The sequence below is a fragment of the Camelina sativa genome, chromosome 16, assembly GCF_000633955.1.
Source record: "Camelina sativa cultivar DH55 chromosome 16, Cs, whole genome shotgun sequence".
NCBI classification, from domain to species: Eukaryota; Viridiplantae; Streptophyta; class Magnoliopsida; order Brassicales; family Brassicaceae; genus Camelina; species Camelina sativa.
The window spans coordinates 18,556,051-18,575,956 of record NC_025700.1 but is presented as its reverse complement, the minus strand read 5'-3'; the positions used below and the strand labels follow the sequence as shown (position 1 = coordinate 18,575,956).

Genomic DNA, 19,906 nt, shown 5'->3' with positions numbered 1-19,906 from the left:
AATTATATGAACAGTATGGAGGCCCTACCATTTACTGTTTTTATAAAATATCCAGAAAGAAAATTGATAGGAAAATGGATGTGAGCCAAGAAATTGATTATAAAAAGGTGAAGTGAACCAAAAAGTTTGGCTGGATTCTTTTGTCCAAAAGCCAATGAAAACAAATAAAGAAAGGGGGGAAAGAAGCTTTGTGTTGTAAAACAACTTGAAACTTGTGTAAAAATGGAGAAAAAGATAAGGAATAATAAAAAGTACCTAACTAAAGTTAAAACTACAAGTCTCTGTTCTGTTGTCTTTTTGACTTTAAGGATCATGCAAGAACAGAGGCAACGAGGATAATCATCTTCTTTTGCTAGATCAGACTTTAGTACACTATCATGTCTTTTTTTTTTCTTAATTTGATTCGAGTATCATCTTACTTTATATTGAGCTAATAAGGCTTCATATGAACATTGCTAAATTTTGAGTTCCTACAAGCAAAAAGATATGGTCTACATGTAAATTCTAGAACCAAAGAAACCACACTGCACAGTACACATTCATTTGTGAGAACCCTTTTTGAAGTGCATAAAGATGATTAGAGAATTTGATTAGTCCAAAGGTGTAATTATTAACATGTCATAAATGCATTAGTTGGTGGCAGAACTTGAATTTCAGAGATGTGTCAAATCTAACAAAAGAAGAAAACTTCTTTTATTATCTCAGAGTCAAAAGACATAAAACATTAATATAGATAACAATTTCAACAGAGATTACAGGAAGCAAAACTGTTGAAGAAGACCCTTAAGGAAAATATTAATGTTCATATTGTTGGACAACAACAACAACAACAACAACAAACATTGTCACTCCTTAATCGACAATCAAATTAGCTTTTTGAATCTACAAAATCAAGATTGGTTTTTTATTTGTTGTTGGTTATGTTGTTACCCGGATCTAAACCTCTTCTGGTTGTTGTTGTTGGCCTTGCCATCAGATTTAAGTGTCCCTGTAGACTCCCCTTCGGATGAAGCATCGACCGATCTGGCGAAAGAATGAGAGAGATCTCCATAGAGACTAGCCACAGTTCTGATATTGTTATTGAGCTCTCTAATCAAACCAACATTTCTACCCAAGTGATCAGCTTGTTTTGACTCGTGGTTGTGATTGATCTCGTTGATCAAAAGCCGGTTTTGATCAAGAATGTCTTGAACTTGAACAAAACTCTTCTGAAAATTCTGCAAAAGTTTGCCATCCATCTGGTATCTCTCCCCACCAAATCCAGAATACACATCTCCTTCCATTCTTGATTCCATCAAAAGCTCAAATCTTGATTGATCTACAGAACAAGAAAAGGCATATAAAAACTCACATTAAACAAGTGTGTTTATACGTCTTCTTCCGTTGACCTTGTCTATTATAAAGCTCTTTGATCACTCACATAAAGATTCTACTTTTTTCCAGTAACACAAATCAAAGATAATAGTTCTTTTTTTTTTTTTTTTGCCGTTACATTTTCAATCTCAAGAACCCTCAATTTCGGACTAAACACCAAACACGTTTTGAGGAAAAAAGAGATCTATATATAGATAAAAAGAAAAAAAAGGAGAAGTAAGTAAATAGCTCTTCTATAAGTAGAAACTGATTCTATAAGATTCATAAAAAAAATTTGAAGACCCAGAAACCAAAAGAATCATATCTAATCTATCTATGAACTCAAAAAGCAAAGCAAGATTTTTTTTTCCCAAAAGCTTTGATTACATAACAAAAAAAAAAAAAAAAAAAAGTTACGATTTTTTTTCTCAAAATTCAGTTTCTTTACCTTGAAAAAAATAAACAAGCTCCGTGAAGAGGTGGTGTGACACAGAGAGGATGAAATCGAGATTTATTTATTTCTCGGGAAATAAAACAAGAATCTTTATATTTTTCTTGTTTATGGAGAAAATAATATGACAATTATTGGAAAGCAAGAGAGAAAAAAAAAAGGAATCTACTTGTCGTCTGTAGACAAACAGTTTGAGACAGAGAGAGATTTGAGGGGAATATTTATATAAATGTTCTTATCTTTTTTTTATCCTTTTTCTTATAACCCATTTGGAAAAAAAAAAAAAAAAAAAAGATTTCTTTTTTTTGGGTGTTGTTGTTGTACTTGCTTGCTTGGATTACTCTGCATCTGTAATTGTGCCACTGTGTCAGACATCTGGAGCAAAATTATTTATTTTTTTGACCCGACCCGTAACTTTTGTTGTTATTCTTTATAGTGTCAGTAGAGAGGTCGGACCGACCAGGGGACTTAAAATCTATTTAAATTTTATATATGAAGTTAGTATATAGCATGTAACATTTAAACATATGGGTCAGAAAATTTAACATATGAAGTTTGGATAATTAAAAAAAAAAAATTATAATTATTTATAGATTTGGATGAAACTTGAATTAAACACCTGTTAAATCGAAGCTATGATATAGGAGCAAGCCAGAAGTTCACACGAGGAGAGTATTTTTCGTGGCCTGGCCTCCGAGCTTCTTGAAGGTGTGGGCCGCAATGTCATAGCGATAAGCACGATGGTGGTCTGGTCGATGAAGTGAATAAAGTTAGGTTTTTAAAAGGTCCTGGTACAGGCTCACGTTGACTCAAAACTCCTCGATTAATACAAAAGAAAATGCAAAGATCATCAATGTCAATATCTTGTCTATGCACCATGAACCCCCTTGGTTTTCACCAAAACTTCCATTGTATGGTCAAATTCTAGAAATGCGGATTGGAATACAAGTTGTTTATCCCAAACCCAATGCATTGTGATTAGGCAGTTTGTTTGGACATACTACTTGTTTTACATTTATAATCCTTTAGACCGGTACGTAGTTTTGCATCCAGTTGAATATTTTTTGGATCAAATATGGATAATGGATATATTATTGGTATAAACCATATATAAATTTACTACCGTAAAAAGGAAAAACTACAGCAGTAGAAGTTAAGGAACAACACCTAAAACAAACGAGATGATCAAATTGTTAAGAGTAGTAGGTGCTTCAATGTTTACTCCATGTCCAATTTCCTTCAATACCTCTAAACTCGAGTTTGGCAAATTCCTGTCAAAGAAAATTATGTGGCAAAGAAAAGAAAGATTACATAATAATATACTAACAAAATTAGAGTATGGAGGTTAAACTGCGAGAGATCCTTTATAATGACTTATATTGTTAGAGTTTAGTTATCATCAATCCATCACTCATCAAATATTATTTACCTATGTAGACGACGTCCATGCTCCAAAGGAAACACCTGATCCTTGTCACCCCAAACGATCAACGTTTTCTGAATATTTAATCAACACCAAAATAAATAAATCATCAGTTACTAAATTATTCAGTTAAAAAAAAAAAAACTGTTTTATTTGATCAAAAAAGAAAAGATCAAATGACCTGTGATATTGCAAAGAACTCTGGCTCCTCTTCTCTTTCCAGCAAATTCTTAGCTAGATCTAAAAGTTCTTGTCGATTTGTCTCATACATCACCTAAACAAAGATTGAAACTTTCAGGGTTTATTCTGCAAATGTCTAACATCTGGATCATTTTTTAAATAAAAACTAAACTACGGGGCAGAATGAGTAAATTAAAAAAAAAAAGAAACAGAACTTACAGAGATGAATTGGGAGAGGATAAAATCTGGAACCCAGTCAAGAAACCTAAGACCTGTATTCATGGAAACCCTAACTAACAACCTCAGAACCCTCGGATTACTCGGAACCAGAATCTCCGACACATCTCGGCCGTGTTTTTTCATCTCCGTCATCTTTTGCTGCTGCGTAAACCCGACACCACTACTCACAATCACCAGTTTCTCAATCATCTCCGGCCAAATTTTCGCGATCCGGTACGCGACGAACCCTCCGTAACTAATCGAGTAAACCGACAAATCTCCTCCGTCTTTACCACCACAACCAAGCCTCTTCAAACCTCCGACGATACTCCTCGCCTGAAACTCCACGCTCCGATCTGTGTTTCTCGAGTACGATCTCCCGAAGAAAACGAGATCAGGGATGAACAGATTAAACGATCTCGACAGATCCGTGACCTGATGTATAAATTGCCATTTCGAGTTCCCTCCGTAACCGTGTAACATGAGGAGGTTTGGCCGGTTAATCTTCCGGTGACCGGAGATCCAAAAATGTAATGTGGTTTCACCGTCGTTTAAATCTACGGTGATCGGGCGTAGATCGCAGAAGATTAGGAAATAGAAAGATAAGAATGTATCGGCGAGCTTGATCAGAATCGGGTAATCGAAATTGTCGAATAAACACCAAACGAGGCTCTTTAAGAGAGTTATCGCGATGCAGATGGCGCGACGGAGGATTCGAAACAAGAGTTTCAGTGACGCCATTAGAGAGTTTTGGTGATGATCTTCTGAATAATTAATATGGTTGTGTTTCGTGCATGCATGTGTGTCTGTCTCTTTAGACCATCTCCATTCGTCACCCAGTCTTCTCTCATTAATTAGAAACAAAGAAGTAATAACAAAGGAAGAGAGAGGATAAAAGTGAGAAACGATTAGAATTCTGTTTAGAATCGTTTCTGGACATATGTCAATTAGTTGAATTTTTTTTTTAAATAAATAATTATATTATATTAAAATAATATGTATTGATATTCTCGTTTTTACCGATGCACCTGGTATTAGAGACAGATAAAATTGGTTATGGTTAAAATTAGAGAAAAACAGAGCCGTTTAAAATCTCTCCCGGTTTAGTCCGGTCTGATTCGATTGACTAATTCTTTCCCACCGAAACGTTACTTATTGGGCCAAAGCCTTATTTGTTATAGTTTTGGGCTCATAATTTCACACAAAAGACACAATGGTTTAGTGACATATATATAGCCAAGAAAAGAAGGATCATTCCAAGAATCTTTCTTGAGCTTTTTTTTGTTCTGTTTTGTTTTTGTCGACATCTTTGTTAAGCTTCTTCTGGCTGTCAAATAGTGTCTTTTAATGGTCCGTCACATGTGCCATTGGTCCCCATTACATCACAAGACATACGTATCCACATATCCTCCTCGTATTCTCTACGTCAACTTTACCCCCAACTTGTGACAAAATCTTTGGCACTTGGCTCATAACTCCAACTACCCACAAGTAAACGAGTTTTTCTTATCTTCTTATGGACGTGATTTGCGCTCTTCTACTTACTTGAGCGACAAGTTAATTCAGCAATTAGCCTCATGTCTTTTAATTTGCCTCCTCTGTGTTATTCTAAAAATCCTTGACGCCGCAGTCAGATTCCACCGATTTCTTTTATAACCAGAAAATTTTCTTCATTTGTAATTAATATCAATGTCTACATCATCCTTACAATCACCAGTGATCTACTAATGATGCGGAACAGACAGGCAAAGAAAAGAGGCGTTTTGTTTGTTTCTAAGAGTGGTCCTTGTTCTTGGATGTCCATAATGGTTTCCAAAAGCTTATCTCCATCTTTCGAATGTTCACCACACAGTTTATCCACCAAACTCTCTATATAAACACAGAGGAGAGAAGTCAGAAGAGTAGAGAAAAAAAGAAGAAGAGAGTTATTCCTAAACCAGTCATTCAAAATGATGATGCGCATTATCTTCCTCTTATCTCTTCTCTTTGCTCTATCCAATGCCTCTGTTCAAGACTTCTGTGTCGCAAACCTGAAACGTGCTGAGACCCCAGCAGGTTACCCTTGCATTCGTCCCATGCATGTCAAAGCTAGTGACTTTGTCTTCTCAGGCTTAGGCACTCCTGGAAACACTACAAACATCATTAGTGCTGCTGTCACGCCCGGTTTCGTTGGCCAGTTCCCAGGTCTGAACGGTCTAGGCCTCTCAACAGCTAGACTGGACCTAGCTCCTAAAGGTGTGATCCCAATGCACACTCACCCTGGTGCCTCTGAGGTTCTCTTCGTCCTTGACGGCTACATCACTGCTGGGTTTGTCTCCTCTGCAAACGCTGTCTACGTGCAGACGCTTAAACCAGGACAGGTCATGGTTTTCCCACAGGGCTTACTTCATTTCCAAATCAATCAAGGAAAAGCCAAAGCTGCAGCCTTTGTCACATTCAGCAGCGCTAATCCCGGTCTCCAGATTCTTGATTTCGCACTGTTTGCTAACAATCTTCCCACTGACCTCGTCGTGGGTACTACTTTCCTTGACGCAACTACAGTCAAGAAGCTAAAGGGTGTTCTTGGGGGAACTGGTTAAAAAAAAAAAAAGACTTGGGACTCCCCTTGACTAAAACAACAACAAACACCTCTTTCTTCTTCTTCTTTTTATCTTTGATGGATTCTTGTCATCTCTGTTTTGTATTCCTTGTAATTCTTCAAAACCTGTCAAGATTAGTACATTGTATGTGAGTTTTTCATTCAAGATCCTGAGTTTGTCATCATTCATACCATTTCATATCATTAGCTAAACTTAATCATTGATTGACTTGAGTGAACCTTCCAATATAGAAAAAGAAACAAAAGAATGCTAACTTTAAGGACCAGACTCTCACATGGGCTCAGTGGTCCCAACTCCACAAGTTTAGATCGGTCCTCTGCAATGATTCTATATGATATGGTTGACATTATTAACCCATTAGAAGCATACAAAAAGGAGACAACATGTGTGTATGCTAAATTGCTAACTTAGATCTACAGCGGGAGCTGGGAATTAAGTTTAGAACACATTTGACACTTTCTTTCGAATGTTCACCACACAATTTATCCACCAACCTCTCTATATAAACACAGAGGAGAGAAGTCAGAAGAGTAGAGAAAAAAAGAAGAAGAGAGTTATTCCTAAACCAGTCATTCAAAATGATGATGCGCATTATCTTCCTCTTATCTCTTCTCTTTGCTCTATCCAATGCCTCTGTTCAAGACTTCTGTGTCGCAAACCTGAAACGTGCTGAGACCCCAGCAGGTTACCCTTGCATTCGTCCCATGCATGTCAAAGCTAGTGACTTTGTCTTCTCAGGCTTAGGCACTCCTGGAAACACTACAAACATCATCAGTGCTGCTGTCACGCCCGGTTTCGTTGGCCAGTTCCCAGGTCTGAATGGTCTAGGCCTCTCTACAGCTAGACTGGACCTAGCTCCTAAAGGTGTGATCCCAATGCACACTCACCCTGGTGCCTCTGAGGTTCTCTTCGTCCTTGACGGCTACATCACTGCTGGGTTTATCTCCTCTGCAAACGCTGTCTACGTGCAGACGCTCAAACCAGGACAGGTCATGGTTTTCCCACAGGGCTTACTTCATTTCCAAATCAATCAAGGAAAAGCCAAAGCTGCAGCCTTTGTCACATTCAGCAGCGCTAATCCGGGTCTCCAGATTCTTAATTCCGCACTCTTTGCTAACAATCTTCCCACTGACCTCATCGTGGGTACTACTTTCCTTGACGCAACTACAGTCAAGAAGCTAAAGGGTGTTCTTGGAGGAACTGGTTAAAAAATAAAATAAAAGACTTGGGACTCCCCTTGACTAAAACAACAACAAACACCTCTTTCTTCTTCTTCTTCTTCTTCTTCTTTTTATCGTTGATGGATTCTTGTCATCTCTGTTTTGTGTTCCTTGTAATTCTTCAAAACCTGTCAAGATTATTACACTGTATGTGAGTTTTTCATTCAAGTTCCTGAGTTGGTCATCATTCATACCGTATATCATATCATTAGCTAAACTTAACCACTGATTGACTTGAGTGAACCTTCCAATATAGAGAAAGAAACAAAAGAATGCTAACTTTAAGGACCAGACTCTCACATGGGTTCAGTGGTCCCAGGTTTAGATCGGTCCTCTGCAATGATTCTATATGATATGGTTGACATTAACCCATTAAAACCATACAAAAAGGAGACATCATGTGTGTATGCTAAATTGCTAACTTAGATCTACAGCTGGAGCTGGGAATTAATTAAGAACACATTTGACAATCCTTGTTATCTCTCTGACAGTTTCTTTCAAAAATGTATCACCAAATCTAAGAAATTTTGATAAACACAGGTCATCCAAATCTCCATTGAAACGACTGGTTCCAGATTAAAAGCAGAACAACTACAATAAAAAAAGGACCAAAATTGAGATGACTTAACTCCCAACCGCAAGCAATGCTCTGTTTCAAAAAATGACTAAATGAGATTTCGAATCTCATTTAGTGTTGTTGTAAATCATTGATCTTGCGGAGAAGCTGACTTCTTTTGAAAAGCAAGAAAGCAGCAACAACTACTTGCAAAGCTGCAGCTACACCGGCGAAGAAAAGCCCCACCGTCTTTCCCGTGTTCACCTTCTGCTTCTTCTTCTTCTTCTTCCGATGATGATGATGGTTCCTTGACTTCCTTCTCTCTCGCCATTTTTTTCTTCTGTGGTGATGCTTCTCGTGATTCGCCTGCTTGTTACTACTCTCGAAGGCCCTTACTGGAGGAGGCGGTGTTAGAGGTGTAGTGATGGAAGAATCTTGTGGTTTTGAGTCAACTAAAATAGAAGAAGCAGAGATGGAGAAGAAGACGAAGAAACAGAATAGAAAAAGTCTCAAACTTTGTAATGGCGGTTCCATTGTGTAAATTTCGCAGAATCGAAATTAGGATTGAGAGTTTCAAAAAATCTCAGAATCATGAAATCAGGGTTTCTCGATTTGAATAGCTGCGTAATCTGAATCCATCTGAGAAGAAGAGAAGTGTGAATCTGAAGAACGTGTAACGTAGAGGATCGATCGTTCCTGGTGTGTGTTTTTACGTTTTAAATTAGACAAAAAGATGGAACGAGGATGGAAGTTTTTGATAAAACTACTAGTATTTATTTTATAGATCCGGTGGGCCGTTTTGGATCTCTTCTTTTAATATTATCTTATCAAATAAGGCCCATCGTACAGTATATGATTTCAGATGTGATATTATTATTTGGATCCGTTCCAAAATAAAACATTAATTAAAAATGTGTTCATCATGGTGGTCACACTCTATATATAGTGTTTGCACTATGCAAATGTGATTGTATAATAATCTCATCTGCAATCATATATTCATATATGATTAAAATACTAATAAAACAGTTGAATTCAAACGTTTTTTATTACTTTTTTTTTATTAATTACTTTGTAATAAGTTTTCAACTATATATATATATATATGAATGAACTTTTAAAGGTTATTGATGGGAGAGTTACAAAACAAATATATTGTTAAACTTTTTTTTTTTTTAATTCAGAGTAAATCTGTTATGGAGGGCCCCGAAACTAATCTCTGAGGGGAGGTGCAGCCCACAAATAGATTCTCTCTCCGGATATTTAAATGGGCCGTTAGATAGGTCCATATCCATGGAAGTGTTCGCGCAACAAGGGAATCGAACCTGAAACATTGTAGCGTTCCAGTTCCGCTCCCTACCACTCGACCACAAGCTTCCGGACATATATTGTTAAACTTTACAGTAATAATTGAGGGAAATGTGCGGGGGAGGGAGGGAGGGAAGAGACACACGTAAAGTGGATTCTGATGAAATCATTTATCTGTGACTGTGAGCTAGGTATGGAGCCGATTTTAATAAAGCTATACACAACAAATTCGTCATCAACAAGATATTTAAAGCAATTTGCATACACTGTACTAACACACACATGCGGACATATATATAAACCAATTAGTAGCTAGCTATAGTGCTACTTGAATAATGTGTGCATGTGGCCAAATTGCGTCGCATATATGAGAAATTTGGATTTTCTTTTTTGGAATCTAATTTAGCATTTTTCTTAATTACTAGTAAAATATGTAGTATTTCTTAGTTCTTACTATGATCATAAGTGCACAATATAACACACATAAATATATGCATGGGATGGAACATTCACGCATTTCTGTAACATGTATTCCACCAAATATAGTAATACGGAGGTTTGGACGGACTCTATCGATTATAAGTTACATTCAGCAATCAATATTTATGTAAGCAAGAATTCAGATACGACTGTAAAAAAAAAAAAAGTCCGAACCCTTAATATATCACCTACGCTGCTTACTATAATTAACTAGCTTGATATGTGTTCATAAATCATAATCAAAGGCTTGGACGGATTCGACTATAAATTTAAGTTAAGTTTCACTTTGTAACGCTATTTCTTTAAGTACGACCACGACAGAACTCAGAAGAAGGCACATAAATTGAGGAATTAATGGGCTCTCCTTGACTTTGTCAAGTTAATAAATACTATCATAGTTAACACTTTTGTTATGGAGTATAAATAGTAGATGCATTAACTGTTCAACTGATTTTGAAAAAGAAAAAAAAAGTTCAATTGATTCTATATCAAATAAAATCAAAAAATTTCATTTTCAATTCATGCCGAAACTAATAACATTTCTATCAAAGGATATCATAAATAGTAATCCTGGATTCTGATGATGATAACCTAATTTGTTAAAAATGTTGTATATATATATAGGCCTAACTTTGTAACGTTTATTAAACCATAATGATATATTAAAAAGACTCATCAAACCAACCGAGGGAAAAGTCTCTCCGGCGAGAAATTTCATGGTGGTCGTTCTTGTCCGGAGGGAGAACCTTTGGCCTGGTCGCTATTGGCAATCGCAGAGCTTGCTGAACATATCCTCTTCACGGCATATCTGTTTATATCGACATTGGTTACAGCGTTTAAGCCTCTGAATTTTATTGCCGCGATATCATACGCCTCCGCTGCTTCTTCTTGCGTGCCTTCATCAAAGTTGCGAAATAAGTTTAATAATTAATAACAACAATGTATAATGTTATTCAATCATTTATAGAAGTGGTTTCATACTAAATGTGCCAAGGTACAAGTCCTTGTTTCCAGCAACTCTTCCGATTCTAGCTTGCCATCTTCCATGTTGATGATGCCTGCATGCATTATATATACATCCACGATCATAAATATCCTCTAATTCCATGTACATGCTCAATTGTTCATAATTAGTTTTTTTACAAGGTATGTCCAAATCAAACCTTGTAACTCCTCTGTAAACGGAAGCTCCCCTCGAAAACCCACTACTGTTCCTATATATGGGAATTTCATAACAAAGCTTTGGTTATAAGTATGTAACTATGTATATATATAGAAAGCCTATATATATCAAATATTGCAAAGAGAGTGATATTTAGGTTGAGTAATAGTTACCTCCTCAACATGGCAACAAATTCTTGCCTATTCATGTTATCGAGTTCCTCGATCTCCTTTTCGTAATTACTCAACTGGATAAAAGAGCATCGAAAACACTGATATTAGTTACAAACCAACTGTAAATGATTCCATCAAATAAGTCAATAAAATCGTAAATCAATTACATTCAAGATCCAAATAAGTAAATTACAAATGGGGTTTTCGTAATTCTGGTATGTTGCATGAGTGTGAACATATATAAAATAATGAAGGAGTTAGAAGTGGAGGAGCTAGGGACCAGATCAAACTCACAGAGAAATTTAAGTGAGTGGTAGGACCCCAATACTTCAGAGCCGCTAAATCATAAGCCCTCGCTGCTTTCTCCTCCTCATCATACCCTCCTGTTACATTTTATAGTATTTCATTAAGTTATTATATACAGTATATTTATTTTTATTTTTCTTAAAGGCTTATTTACTCCAGACCATAACTAGGGCAACACGAATGCGACAAATGGATCCAATGCAGAATAGGTTGTGAAAAATTATGTTTATGACTTACCAAGATACACTGTGATTGATCAAGAAGGGAAATGGAAATTGCAAAAAAAAAAAAAAAAAAAAAAAAAACAAGTTATCCTACATATCAAAATGGTCAAACTTTGGCCCACTTTGATCCACAGTTTTTTTTTTCTGGCAACCAACTTGATCCTTAATTCATCGCTTGTAAAAGTATAAATTAATCTGTAAAGCATAAACTGTTAAATGCTGATGATAATTATTGAAGCTTTGTACCAAAATGCTACCAAAATGCTTGAAACATTGTAAATCTCATATTTGCTATCACCAAATATAACTGTCCCAAGACAGAGAATTTGGCTAGTCATTTAGAAGCAAAGAGAAGATGTANTGAAAAAAAAAAAAAAAAAAAAAAATGTTAGTAAAATTATTGATGATATATAGCATATTTGAATCGGAAAATGTACGAATTTATATTTGTTTTTGTTTTTGAAAACCTTGTCTTCCTTTTCTTGTCTGTCCCTCTTTCTTACAGCTATTATCCCATAAGTGAGCTTCATACCTCCCTGTCCATCTATGCCTGCATACACGCAAATATATGTTTATATATGTGTCGACACACTTACTTTAACTACAAAATAAACTGACATGTATACATAATTGTAGCTAGCATTCACATTTTTATTACGTGTAAGTTTGAGGCATCCTTATTTAATAACGTAACGTACGTACCTTGTAACTCCACGATACTGCGAAGTTCTTTGTCCTAAACTATTAACCGATTTCCGAGGAACTGATTCTTTCACCACCTGAGATTTACCATCCAATCTCTTTCGCTTCTCATCTACCTTAACCGGTTCTTCCACCGGCACAGACAATAAATTTGATTCGTTGATCAAATCAGAACAAGCGCCATGGCTCAAAGCCAATGATAGCATCGAGCCATTGGTGTTATAGTAACCAGTCTCTTCGTTACTCAACTGACTAATAGTATTGCTCGTACCACCCTCTTCAGTAACGTAAGTACTCGAGAGTGGAAATGTTGGAGTGCCTTGCCTTGACCAAGATTTGAAATCCGAGACCGAACCAACCCTCTCAAAAGCTCCATAATCAGGGATTAGGTTCGGGTATCGTGGTGTAACTACGGTTTGTTCGTGGAGAAGGTAACCGGGTGGGTATAATCCGTGGGTGCAATTGATATTGGTTTGGTTATGGTTCATAGGATACTCGGTTTGATGAGAGTTTGGAACTTCCACGTCATGATGATGATGGTGATCAAGGTTAATATCATATCTCCCCACTACACAAAAATAGAAAAAAAGAATATCGTCAACAGTGGCCAAGCCAACAAACAGCATATATGATATATATTTTATGTATAAGTAATACCACAAGGATGATGTGTGAGAGGATCGGCGAAGAAGAGAGACCCATCCGAACCGTTGTGCCTAAGTTCTTCTTCGTCTTTTTCTTCTTCTTCTCTATCGCAAGTTCTCAAATGAGGTGTCACAGAAAACCCCAACCATTTGCTCATCTCTTCTCTCTCTCTCTTTCTCTCTCTCTACCACACTATTTAGGGTTTCGTGTTTTATATGATTTGTAGTGTTATTATTATACATGTGAATATATATTGTTTTTTCAAAGTCTAGAACATTGATATATAGCTGTAGGCAAACAAATTATAATGAATAAAAGTGGAAAATGCGAAATTAGCAATTATATATAGACTAAAGACAAAACAGGTGGCGGTGAAGTTTTGTCGTAGCATGAAAGGAAAAGAAGAGGAAGTTACTCTCTCTTATTACACCTTCTTTTTTGGGCACTTGCATCTGACTTCTATGGAGTATTGTGCCCTCTTTCACTCAGATCTTTTCGATGTATACCATATACGGATACACATGGCACATAGTATATAAGATTTTTAATTTATGCATTATAAGGTTTTATTCTCTTCTTTTTTTTTCTACAGAATAAGTTCAATTACAAAGTTAATTAAAAAATCGGTACTTTTTTGGGAGTAAACAAGTGATTTTTTCACAACATAAACGAAGTAAAAAAGGGTTTTGAGTTTTAGATATTACTTGAATCAATCAGTTTATTTGAATACTGCACTTGCCGAGATTGTCGGGAATGATGTATTCATTTATGTTTGTATAGTGCCGAGACACATTTTTTTTTTTTATAATTCAAAGTGATCATAAAAGCTTCCAAAAGACAAACACTAATCTCTTGAAACCAAAAAAAAATTAGTATTAAATTTCAAACTTCCTTCGTCAGTGCTATTCGAACGTAGTAAGATAGCGACATATAATCTTTAAGCCAAGGACAAAATGCTACATTGCTCATATTTCTTAATTAGCAAGCGCAAAGGTGCGAGAATTTGGACAATTTCTGCATTCGAGGTAGATATTTACGCTTGAGTTGTTGATGATTTTTACCAAATTCACACGAAGTCGTATAAATTTTACTCGATAGACCCAAAAAGGCTAAACAAATATATATTTTTAGAGGGTTTTTGTCAGTTGAGAATGTGGAAGGGTTCACTTTTGTCAGAAAAAAATAGGGTTTGTTAGCAAAATAGTACATTTTTCAAAACTTAATTGGAATGGTAGTACATTTACTATTTATAATTGGAAGAATATATACTGTTTGTGTAATAGAAGAGATGTGAGATAGATAAAAAAGTGGAGTATAGTGTAGTATTATGAAATTACAAAAGGGTAACTGTAATTTTTAGTGTACAGAATTATTACACATATATAAATATTTTTATTTCATTTATATTAAACATATTATATATGAGTTGTACGGATAAAAACATGTATACTAACATATATATAAGTACATTAAATGAACTGTTAAACTTGTGTATTATTATTCACTTGTATACTTGATATTTGTCTACATTATAATGTGTACAAATACAAAGTGTACAGACATATGTATACTTAATAAGTTGTACGGATACAAAATTTATAAAAAATATTTTACATTACCAAATATAATCATCACACAAAATATATATCAAAATAGAAAGAAAAAACATAGATTTTTTGTATATGTAAAAAATTTAGAAAAAAAATATATTGAATAGTATTTTATTTATTAGATTCAAGGGATAATTTAATAAAATATATACATATATTTAATTTTAATGGCACACTTGTAAATAAAATGATTAGTAGAGGATTAAGAAGTAAATTAAATAGTAGTAAATAGTGAAAGTGTGTATTTTGCCAATTTTAAAATAGTGAATATACTAATTCTCTAATTAAATTTTTAAAATGTACTAAAACTCCAATTTTCTCAAAAAACTATTGGAAATTTTTCTTTTAAAGGTTCAAAATGAAGGTCTTCACATGAACTATTGCTTTTGTAGACCATAAATCATGATTCAACTAGGAAAAAAAAACTATACGTCGGCGATGGGTCATCAATATGATCTACCATAAAGTGTTTATTAAGGAGTAATCAGTAGGATATGATTTCATTAGAATCTCTAATTATGTAAACTGTATATTCTCAATAACTTATCTCTAATACCCTAGTCCTTCTGTATAATCTGTATAATATCTTTTCATTGTGAATGAATAATATTATCCTTCTACATTACATTCTTATGGTATCAGAGCAGGTTTAGAACCTATTTTTTTTTTTCCCTTGATTTTCCTTTTTCCTTCTTCTCTCTTTACGCTGTTGTACTTATGTCTTCAGCCTCCTCTCCCACAATGACCGATACCATCACCATCAATAACCAAACACTGCTTCACATAAACATGACCAATGTCACCAAACTCTCTCCACTTAATTATCTCATGTGGAAGCTTCAAGTTCACGCTCTCGTGGATGGGTATGATCTTGCCGATTACCTTGATGGCTCCGGTAAGATCCCTTCCGCCACTGTCACCACTGAAGGTGTCGTTTCTGAAAATCCAGACTATGTCAACTGGAAACGTCAGGATAAACTGATTTATAGTGCTCTTTTGGGCTCTATATCTCTTGTAGTGCAACCAATCCTCTCTCTCACCACCACCTCATGCGAGATTTGGAACACTATTGCTGACACATACGGCAAACCCAATCGTGGCCATGTTCAACAGATCTATGATCAGTTGAAGGCATGGACCAAAGGAATCGTACGATTGACGAGTATCTTCAGGGGCTTACTACACGGTTTGATATTTTGGATAATCTTGGAAAACCAGTGGACCATGACGACCAAATTGAGCTGATTCTTGAGGGTCTTCCTGAAGAATATCGTCCCATTATTGATCAAGTTGAGGGTCGAGATACATCTCCCACCATCGCTTATGTTCATGAGAGACTGCTCAATCGGGAGGCAAAGCTTCTATCAAAGGTTGTTGTCACTTTGCTCCCTGTCACCGCAAACGTGGCTACTCATCGCAACAATACCAACAACAACAACAACAATCGTGGCGGTCACTACAACAAATCTCGCTCGAGCAACACCGGATCACAGACTTCTTTTTCTCAACACTCTAATCATCGTTGTGACAACCGTCCGTTTCGTCCTTACCTCGGTAAATGTCAATTTTGCAACGTTCAGGGTCACTCTGCTCGCCGCTGTCCCCAGCTCCAGAATCACCCCTCTGTCTCCGATTCTCAGTAAAAGACTCCATGGCAGCCACGAGCCAATCTGGCGGTTGGGTCCTTCTCCAATCATGATGATTGGATGCTAGACAGTGGTGCTACGCATCATATCACTTCTGATTTGCGTAATCTGTCTCTACATAAGCCCTACTCCGGTGATGATGCTGTTATCATTGGTGATGGCTCAGGTTTGCAAATCACACATACGGGTTTAGCTACCCTCTCTTCCCCAACAGGTTCTCTTGATTTACATCATGTTTTATGTGTCCCAAACATTCACAAAAATCTTGTATCAATTTACCACCTTTGCAATTCTAACAATGTATCAGTCACATTCTTTCCTGCTTCCTTTCAGGTGGAGGATCTACTCACGGGGGGCCTGTTTCTCGAAGGCAGGACTAAGGATGGCTTGTATGAGTGGCCAATGAGCATTCTTTACTGCTCTATATGCATCTCCCACTTCGAAAACAACTCTTGCTTTTTGGCATGCTCGTCTTGGTCATCCATTCTCTGCTATTTTAAACACTATTGTTACCAAATTTTCTTTACCACTTTCCACTTCATCTTCATAGTCATTGTCTTGCTCAGATTGTTTGCTTAATAAAACACACAAGCTACCTTTTGCTAAGTCCACCATTACATCTACACAACCACTTCAATATCTCTTTTCTAATGTATGGACCTCTCCTATCATCTCAACAACAAACTATAAATATTATATTATTTTTGTCGATCACTACACTTGCAACACCTGGTTATACCCCCTAAACCGAAAATCTGATGTGAAAGACACCTTTGTTACCTTCAAAGCACTTGTGGAAAAATATTTTGGCTTACCAATCAAGACTCTATACTCGGATAATGGTGGAGAGTATCTTGCACTTCACAACTATCTTGCTACAATGGGCATTTCTCACTACACGACTCCTCCGCAAACACCGGAACACGACGGTTTGTCTGAACGCAAGCATCAACATGTTGTGGAGACAGGTCTTGCGTTGCTGTCTCATGCATCGATTCCCACGACGTACTGGCCTTATGCGTTTTCTACTGCAATTTATCTCACTAATCGGCTTCTCACTCCATTTTTGTCTCATCAATCACCGTATCAGAAGCTCTTCAATGCGGTTCCAAATTATGACAAGCTACAAGTATTCGTCTGTGCTTGTTTCCCTTGGCTACGGCCATATGCTGCCCATAAACTAGATGCTCGATCCAAATCATGTGTGTTCTTGGGATACTCTTCTTCTCAGAGTGGCTATCTCTGCTTGGACAAGGTCAGTGGTCGGGTGTATGTATCGAGACATGTTCAATTTCTCGAAAAAGCGTTTCTGTTTGCCGCGACATAATATCCGACACCACCATTGTCGACATCGAGCTTCTCTCCGTCACTGGTCACTCCTCTACAAGCTTTTGTGTTCTCTTCACTCCCAGGTCAGATCCTTTACTCACCGACGTTGACGGACTCCGCGGTATTACAGGTACGCTCACAACCCTCCTCGTCCTCCACTTCTTCTCCTTTTTTGTCTGAGCCCACTATTCCACCTCAAAATGGGCTGCAACCCACGGTCCAGACTATTAACCCAAACACTATTCTGATCCACCATAATAACCTCCATAACCAAACAACCCAAATTGATCCCAAAACAACCGATACCCGAGTCCAAATTCCATCCACACATCCAAATTCACCAAACAATACAACCAAACCTGTTTCTTCTCCCTCTCGTGGTGACTCGCCATCGTGAAATTCATCGCCACATCCGACATCATCCATGTCACCAGCGTCGTCTCTATCACCGGCTTCGTCGCCACAGCCAACTCCGTCTCCGTCGTCGTCATCCTCGCCTTTCCTGGTCCCATCGCCTCGCTCTTCATCTCCTCTGGTTGTACCTCCGGCTCTGGTTCCACCACAGCCATTACAGGCTCATCCGCCACTGCCTCCACCGGTCAATCGACATCACATGGCTACACGCGCTAAGAAGGGTATCACTAAACCCAACCAAAAATATTCTTTTGCTGCCCGTCTTGCTTTCTCTACACCTAGCACTGCACATCAGGCTTTCTAGGATAAGCGGTGGCGACAAGCTGTGACGGAGGAGATAAATGCTCAGCTCCATAATTAGACTTGGGAATTGGTTCCGAAGCCTACACATCCAATCACAATTGTGGGTTGTCGTTGGGTTTTTACCACGAATTATAACTCCGATGGTTCCATAAGTCGATACAAGGCTCGTCTGGTGGCTAAGGGGTACAATCAACGTTCATGTATTGATTATGATGAAACTTTTAGTCTTGTTGTCAATTCAACCACAATCAGAGTAGTACTAAGTGTGGTTGTTGCTCGAGACTGGCCAATAAGACAGTTAGATGTCAACAATGCCTTTCTTCAGGGCGCTCTAACTGATGAGGTCTACATGTCTCAATCACCAGGGTTCGTTGATGTGGATCGCCCAGATTATGTGTGTCGCCTGAAGAAAGCAATCTACGGTCTTAAACAAGCATCGCGGGCTTGGTACATGGAGTTAAAGAATTATTTGCTTGCTGTGGGGTTTGTAAATTCGGTGGCTGATACATCTCTTTTCATTCTTCGCCGTGGCAGTTCTATTGTGTACATGCTAGTGTATGTTGATGACATCGTAGTCACTGGAAATGACAAACCTCTACTTCGTCAAACACTCGACAGCTTGGCCACAAGATTTTTCAGTTAAAGATCATGAAGACTTATCCTACTTTTTGGGCATTGAAGCATGTCGTGATGAAACGGGGTAACATTTGACACAAAAGAAGTACATTTCGGATCTTCTGACTAAAACAAACATGTTGTTGTCGAAACCTGTCAACACACCGATGGCAACTACACCGAAGTTATCTCTTCATGCGGGTACTAAGCTCTCTGATCCCGCTGAGTTTTGTAGTGTTGTCGGTAGTCTTCAACATTTAGCTTTTACTCGTCCTGATATCTCCTACTCAGTCAATCGGTTGTCCCAATATATGCATAATCATACCGATAAGCATTGGAAAGCGGTAAAGAGGGTCCTGCACTACTTAAATGGTACTTCCTCCCATGGTATCACACTATGACGTCAAAATTCAACCAATCTACATGCATATTCAGATGCAGACTGGGGTGGTGACTCCGATGATCTTGTGTCTACAAACGCTTATGTTGTCTATTTGGGATATAATCCCATCTCTTGGTCTTCAAAGAAACAACGTGGTGTTGCAAGATCATCTACTAAAGCAGAGTACAAAGCGGTTGTCAATGCTTCCTCCGAAATAATTTGGATTTGCTCCTTACTTACTTAACTTGGTATTCACCTTCATGCAACTCCAACTATCTATTGTGACGATGTCGGTGCAACATACTTATGTGCGAATCCAGTTTTTCACTCTCGCAAGCACATCGCTTTGGATTACCATTATATTCAACAACAAGTTCAAACAAGTGCATTAAGGGTTGTTCATGTCTCCACAAAAGATCAGCTAGCTGATGCGTTGACCAAGCCCCTATCTCGACAGCAATTCACTACTCTCTCTTCCAAGATTGGAGTTTCGCAAAGCCCCTCCATCTTGAGGGGGTGTATTAAAGAGTAATCAGTGGGCTATGATTTCATTAGAATCTCTAATTATGTAAATTATATATTCTTAATAACTTCTTTCTAATACT

At 37.3% G+C, this 19,906-nt stretch overlaps 7 protein-coding genes across 7 annotated transcripts; 3 read left to right on the top strand and 4 right to left on the bottom strand.

The window, feature by feature from the left end:
* Window positions 670-2,016, bottom strand: LOC104751112 (protein ELF4-LIKE 2-like). The gene is made up of 2 exons (XM_010472988.2): window positions 1,802-2,016; window positions 670-1,318 (listed from the first exon to the last, which is right to left on the bottom strand). The coding sequence occupies exon 2, from the start codon at window positions 1,293-1,295 to the stop codon at window positions 927-929; it is 369 nt and encodes a 122-aa protein (XP_010471290.1). The 5' UTR covers window positions 1,296-1,318; window positions 1,802-2,016; the 3' UTR covers window positions 670-926.
* On the bottom strand, window positions 2,898-4,522 carry LOC104751111 (uncharacterized hydrolase YugF-like). Its single transcript, XM_010472987.2, has 4 exons — window positions 3,627-4,522; window positions 3,409-3,501; window positions 3,234-3,301; window positions 2,898-3,075 (listed from the first exon to the last, which is right to left on the bottom strand). The coding sequence occupies exons 1-4, from the start codon at window positions 4,365-4,367 to the stop codon at window positions 2,958-2,960; spliced, it is 1,020 nt and encodes a 339-aa protein (XP_010471289.1). The 5' UTR covers window positions 4,368-4,522; the 3' UTR covers window positions 2,898-2,957.
* On the top strand, window positions 5,517-6,401 carry LOC104751108 (germin-like protein subfamily 3 member 1). The gene has a single exon (XM_010472983.2). It carries the CDS (start codon window positions 5,576-5,578, stop codon window positions 6,203-6,205), a length of 630 nt encoding a protein of 209 aa, XP_010471285.1. The 5' UTR covers window positions 5,517-5,575; the 3' UTR covers window positions 6,206-6,401.
* On the top strand, window positions 6,657-7,615 carry LOC104751109 (germin-like protein subfamily 3 member 1). Its single transcript, XM_010472984.2, has one exon. The coding sequence runs from the start codon at window positions 6,805-6,807 to the stop codon at window positions 7,432-7,434; it is 630 nt and encodes a 209-aa protein (XP_010471286.1). The 5' UTR covers window positions 6,657-6,804; the 3' UTR covers window positions 7,435-7,615.
* LOC104751110 lies at window positions 7,487-8,763 on the bottom strand. Its single transcript, XM_010472985.2, has 2 exons — window positions 8,076-8,763; window positions 7,487-7,574 (listed from the first exon to the last, which is right to left on the bottom strand). Exon 1 carries the CDS (start codon window positions 8,534-8,536, stop codon window positions 8,135-8,137), a length of 402 nt encoding a protein of 133 aa, XP_010471287.1. The 5' UTR covers window positions 8,537-8,763; the 3' UTR covers window positions 7,487-7,574; window positions 8,076-8,134.
* Window positions 10,261-13,239, bottom strand: LOC104751106 (AP2-like ethylene-responsive transcription factor AIL1). Its single transcript, XM_010472982.2, has 9 exons — window positions 13,015-13,239; window positions 12,358-12,925; window positions 12,123-12,205; window positions 11,669-11,677; window positions 11,420-11,508; window positions 11,126-11,199; window positions 10,954-11,004; window positions 10,772-10,848; window positions 10,261-10,686 (listed from the first exon to the last, which is right to left on the bottom strand). The coding sequence occupies exons 1-9, from the start codon at window positions 13,157-13,159 to the stop codon at window positions 10,505-10,507; spliced, it is 1,278 nt and encodes a 425-aa protein (XP_010471284.1). The 5' UTR covers window positions 13,160-13,239; the 3' UTR covers window positions 10,261-10,504.
* On the top strand, window positions 15,354-16,255 carry LOC104753802. The gene is made up of 2 exons (XM_010475999.2): window positions 15,354-15,774; window positions 15,831-16,255. Exons 1-2 carry the CDS (start codon window positions 15,354-15,356, stop codon window positions 16,253-16,255), a joined length of 846 nt encoding a protein of 281 aa, XP_010474301.2.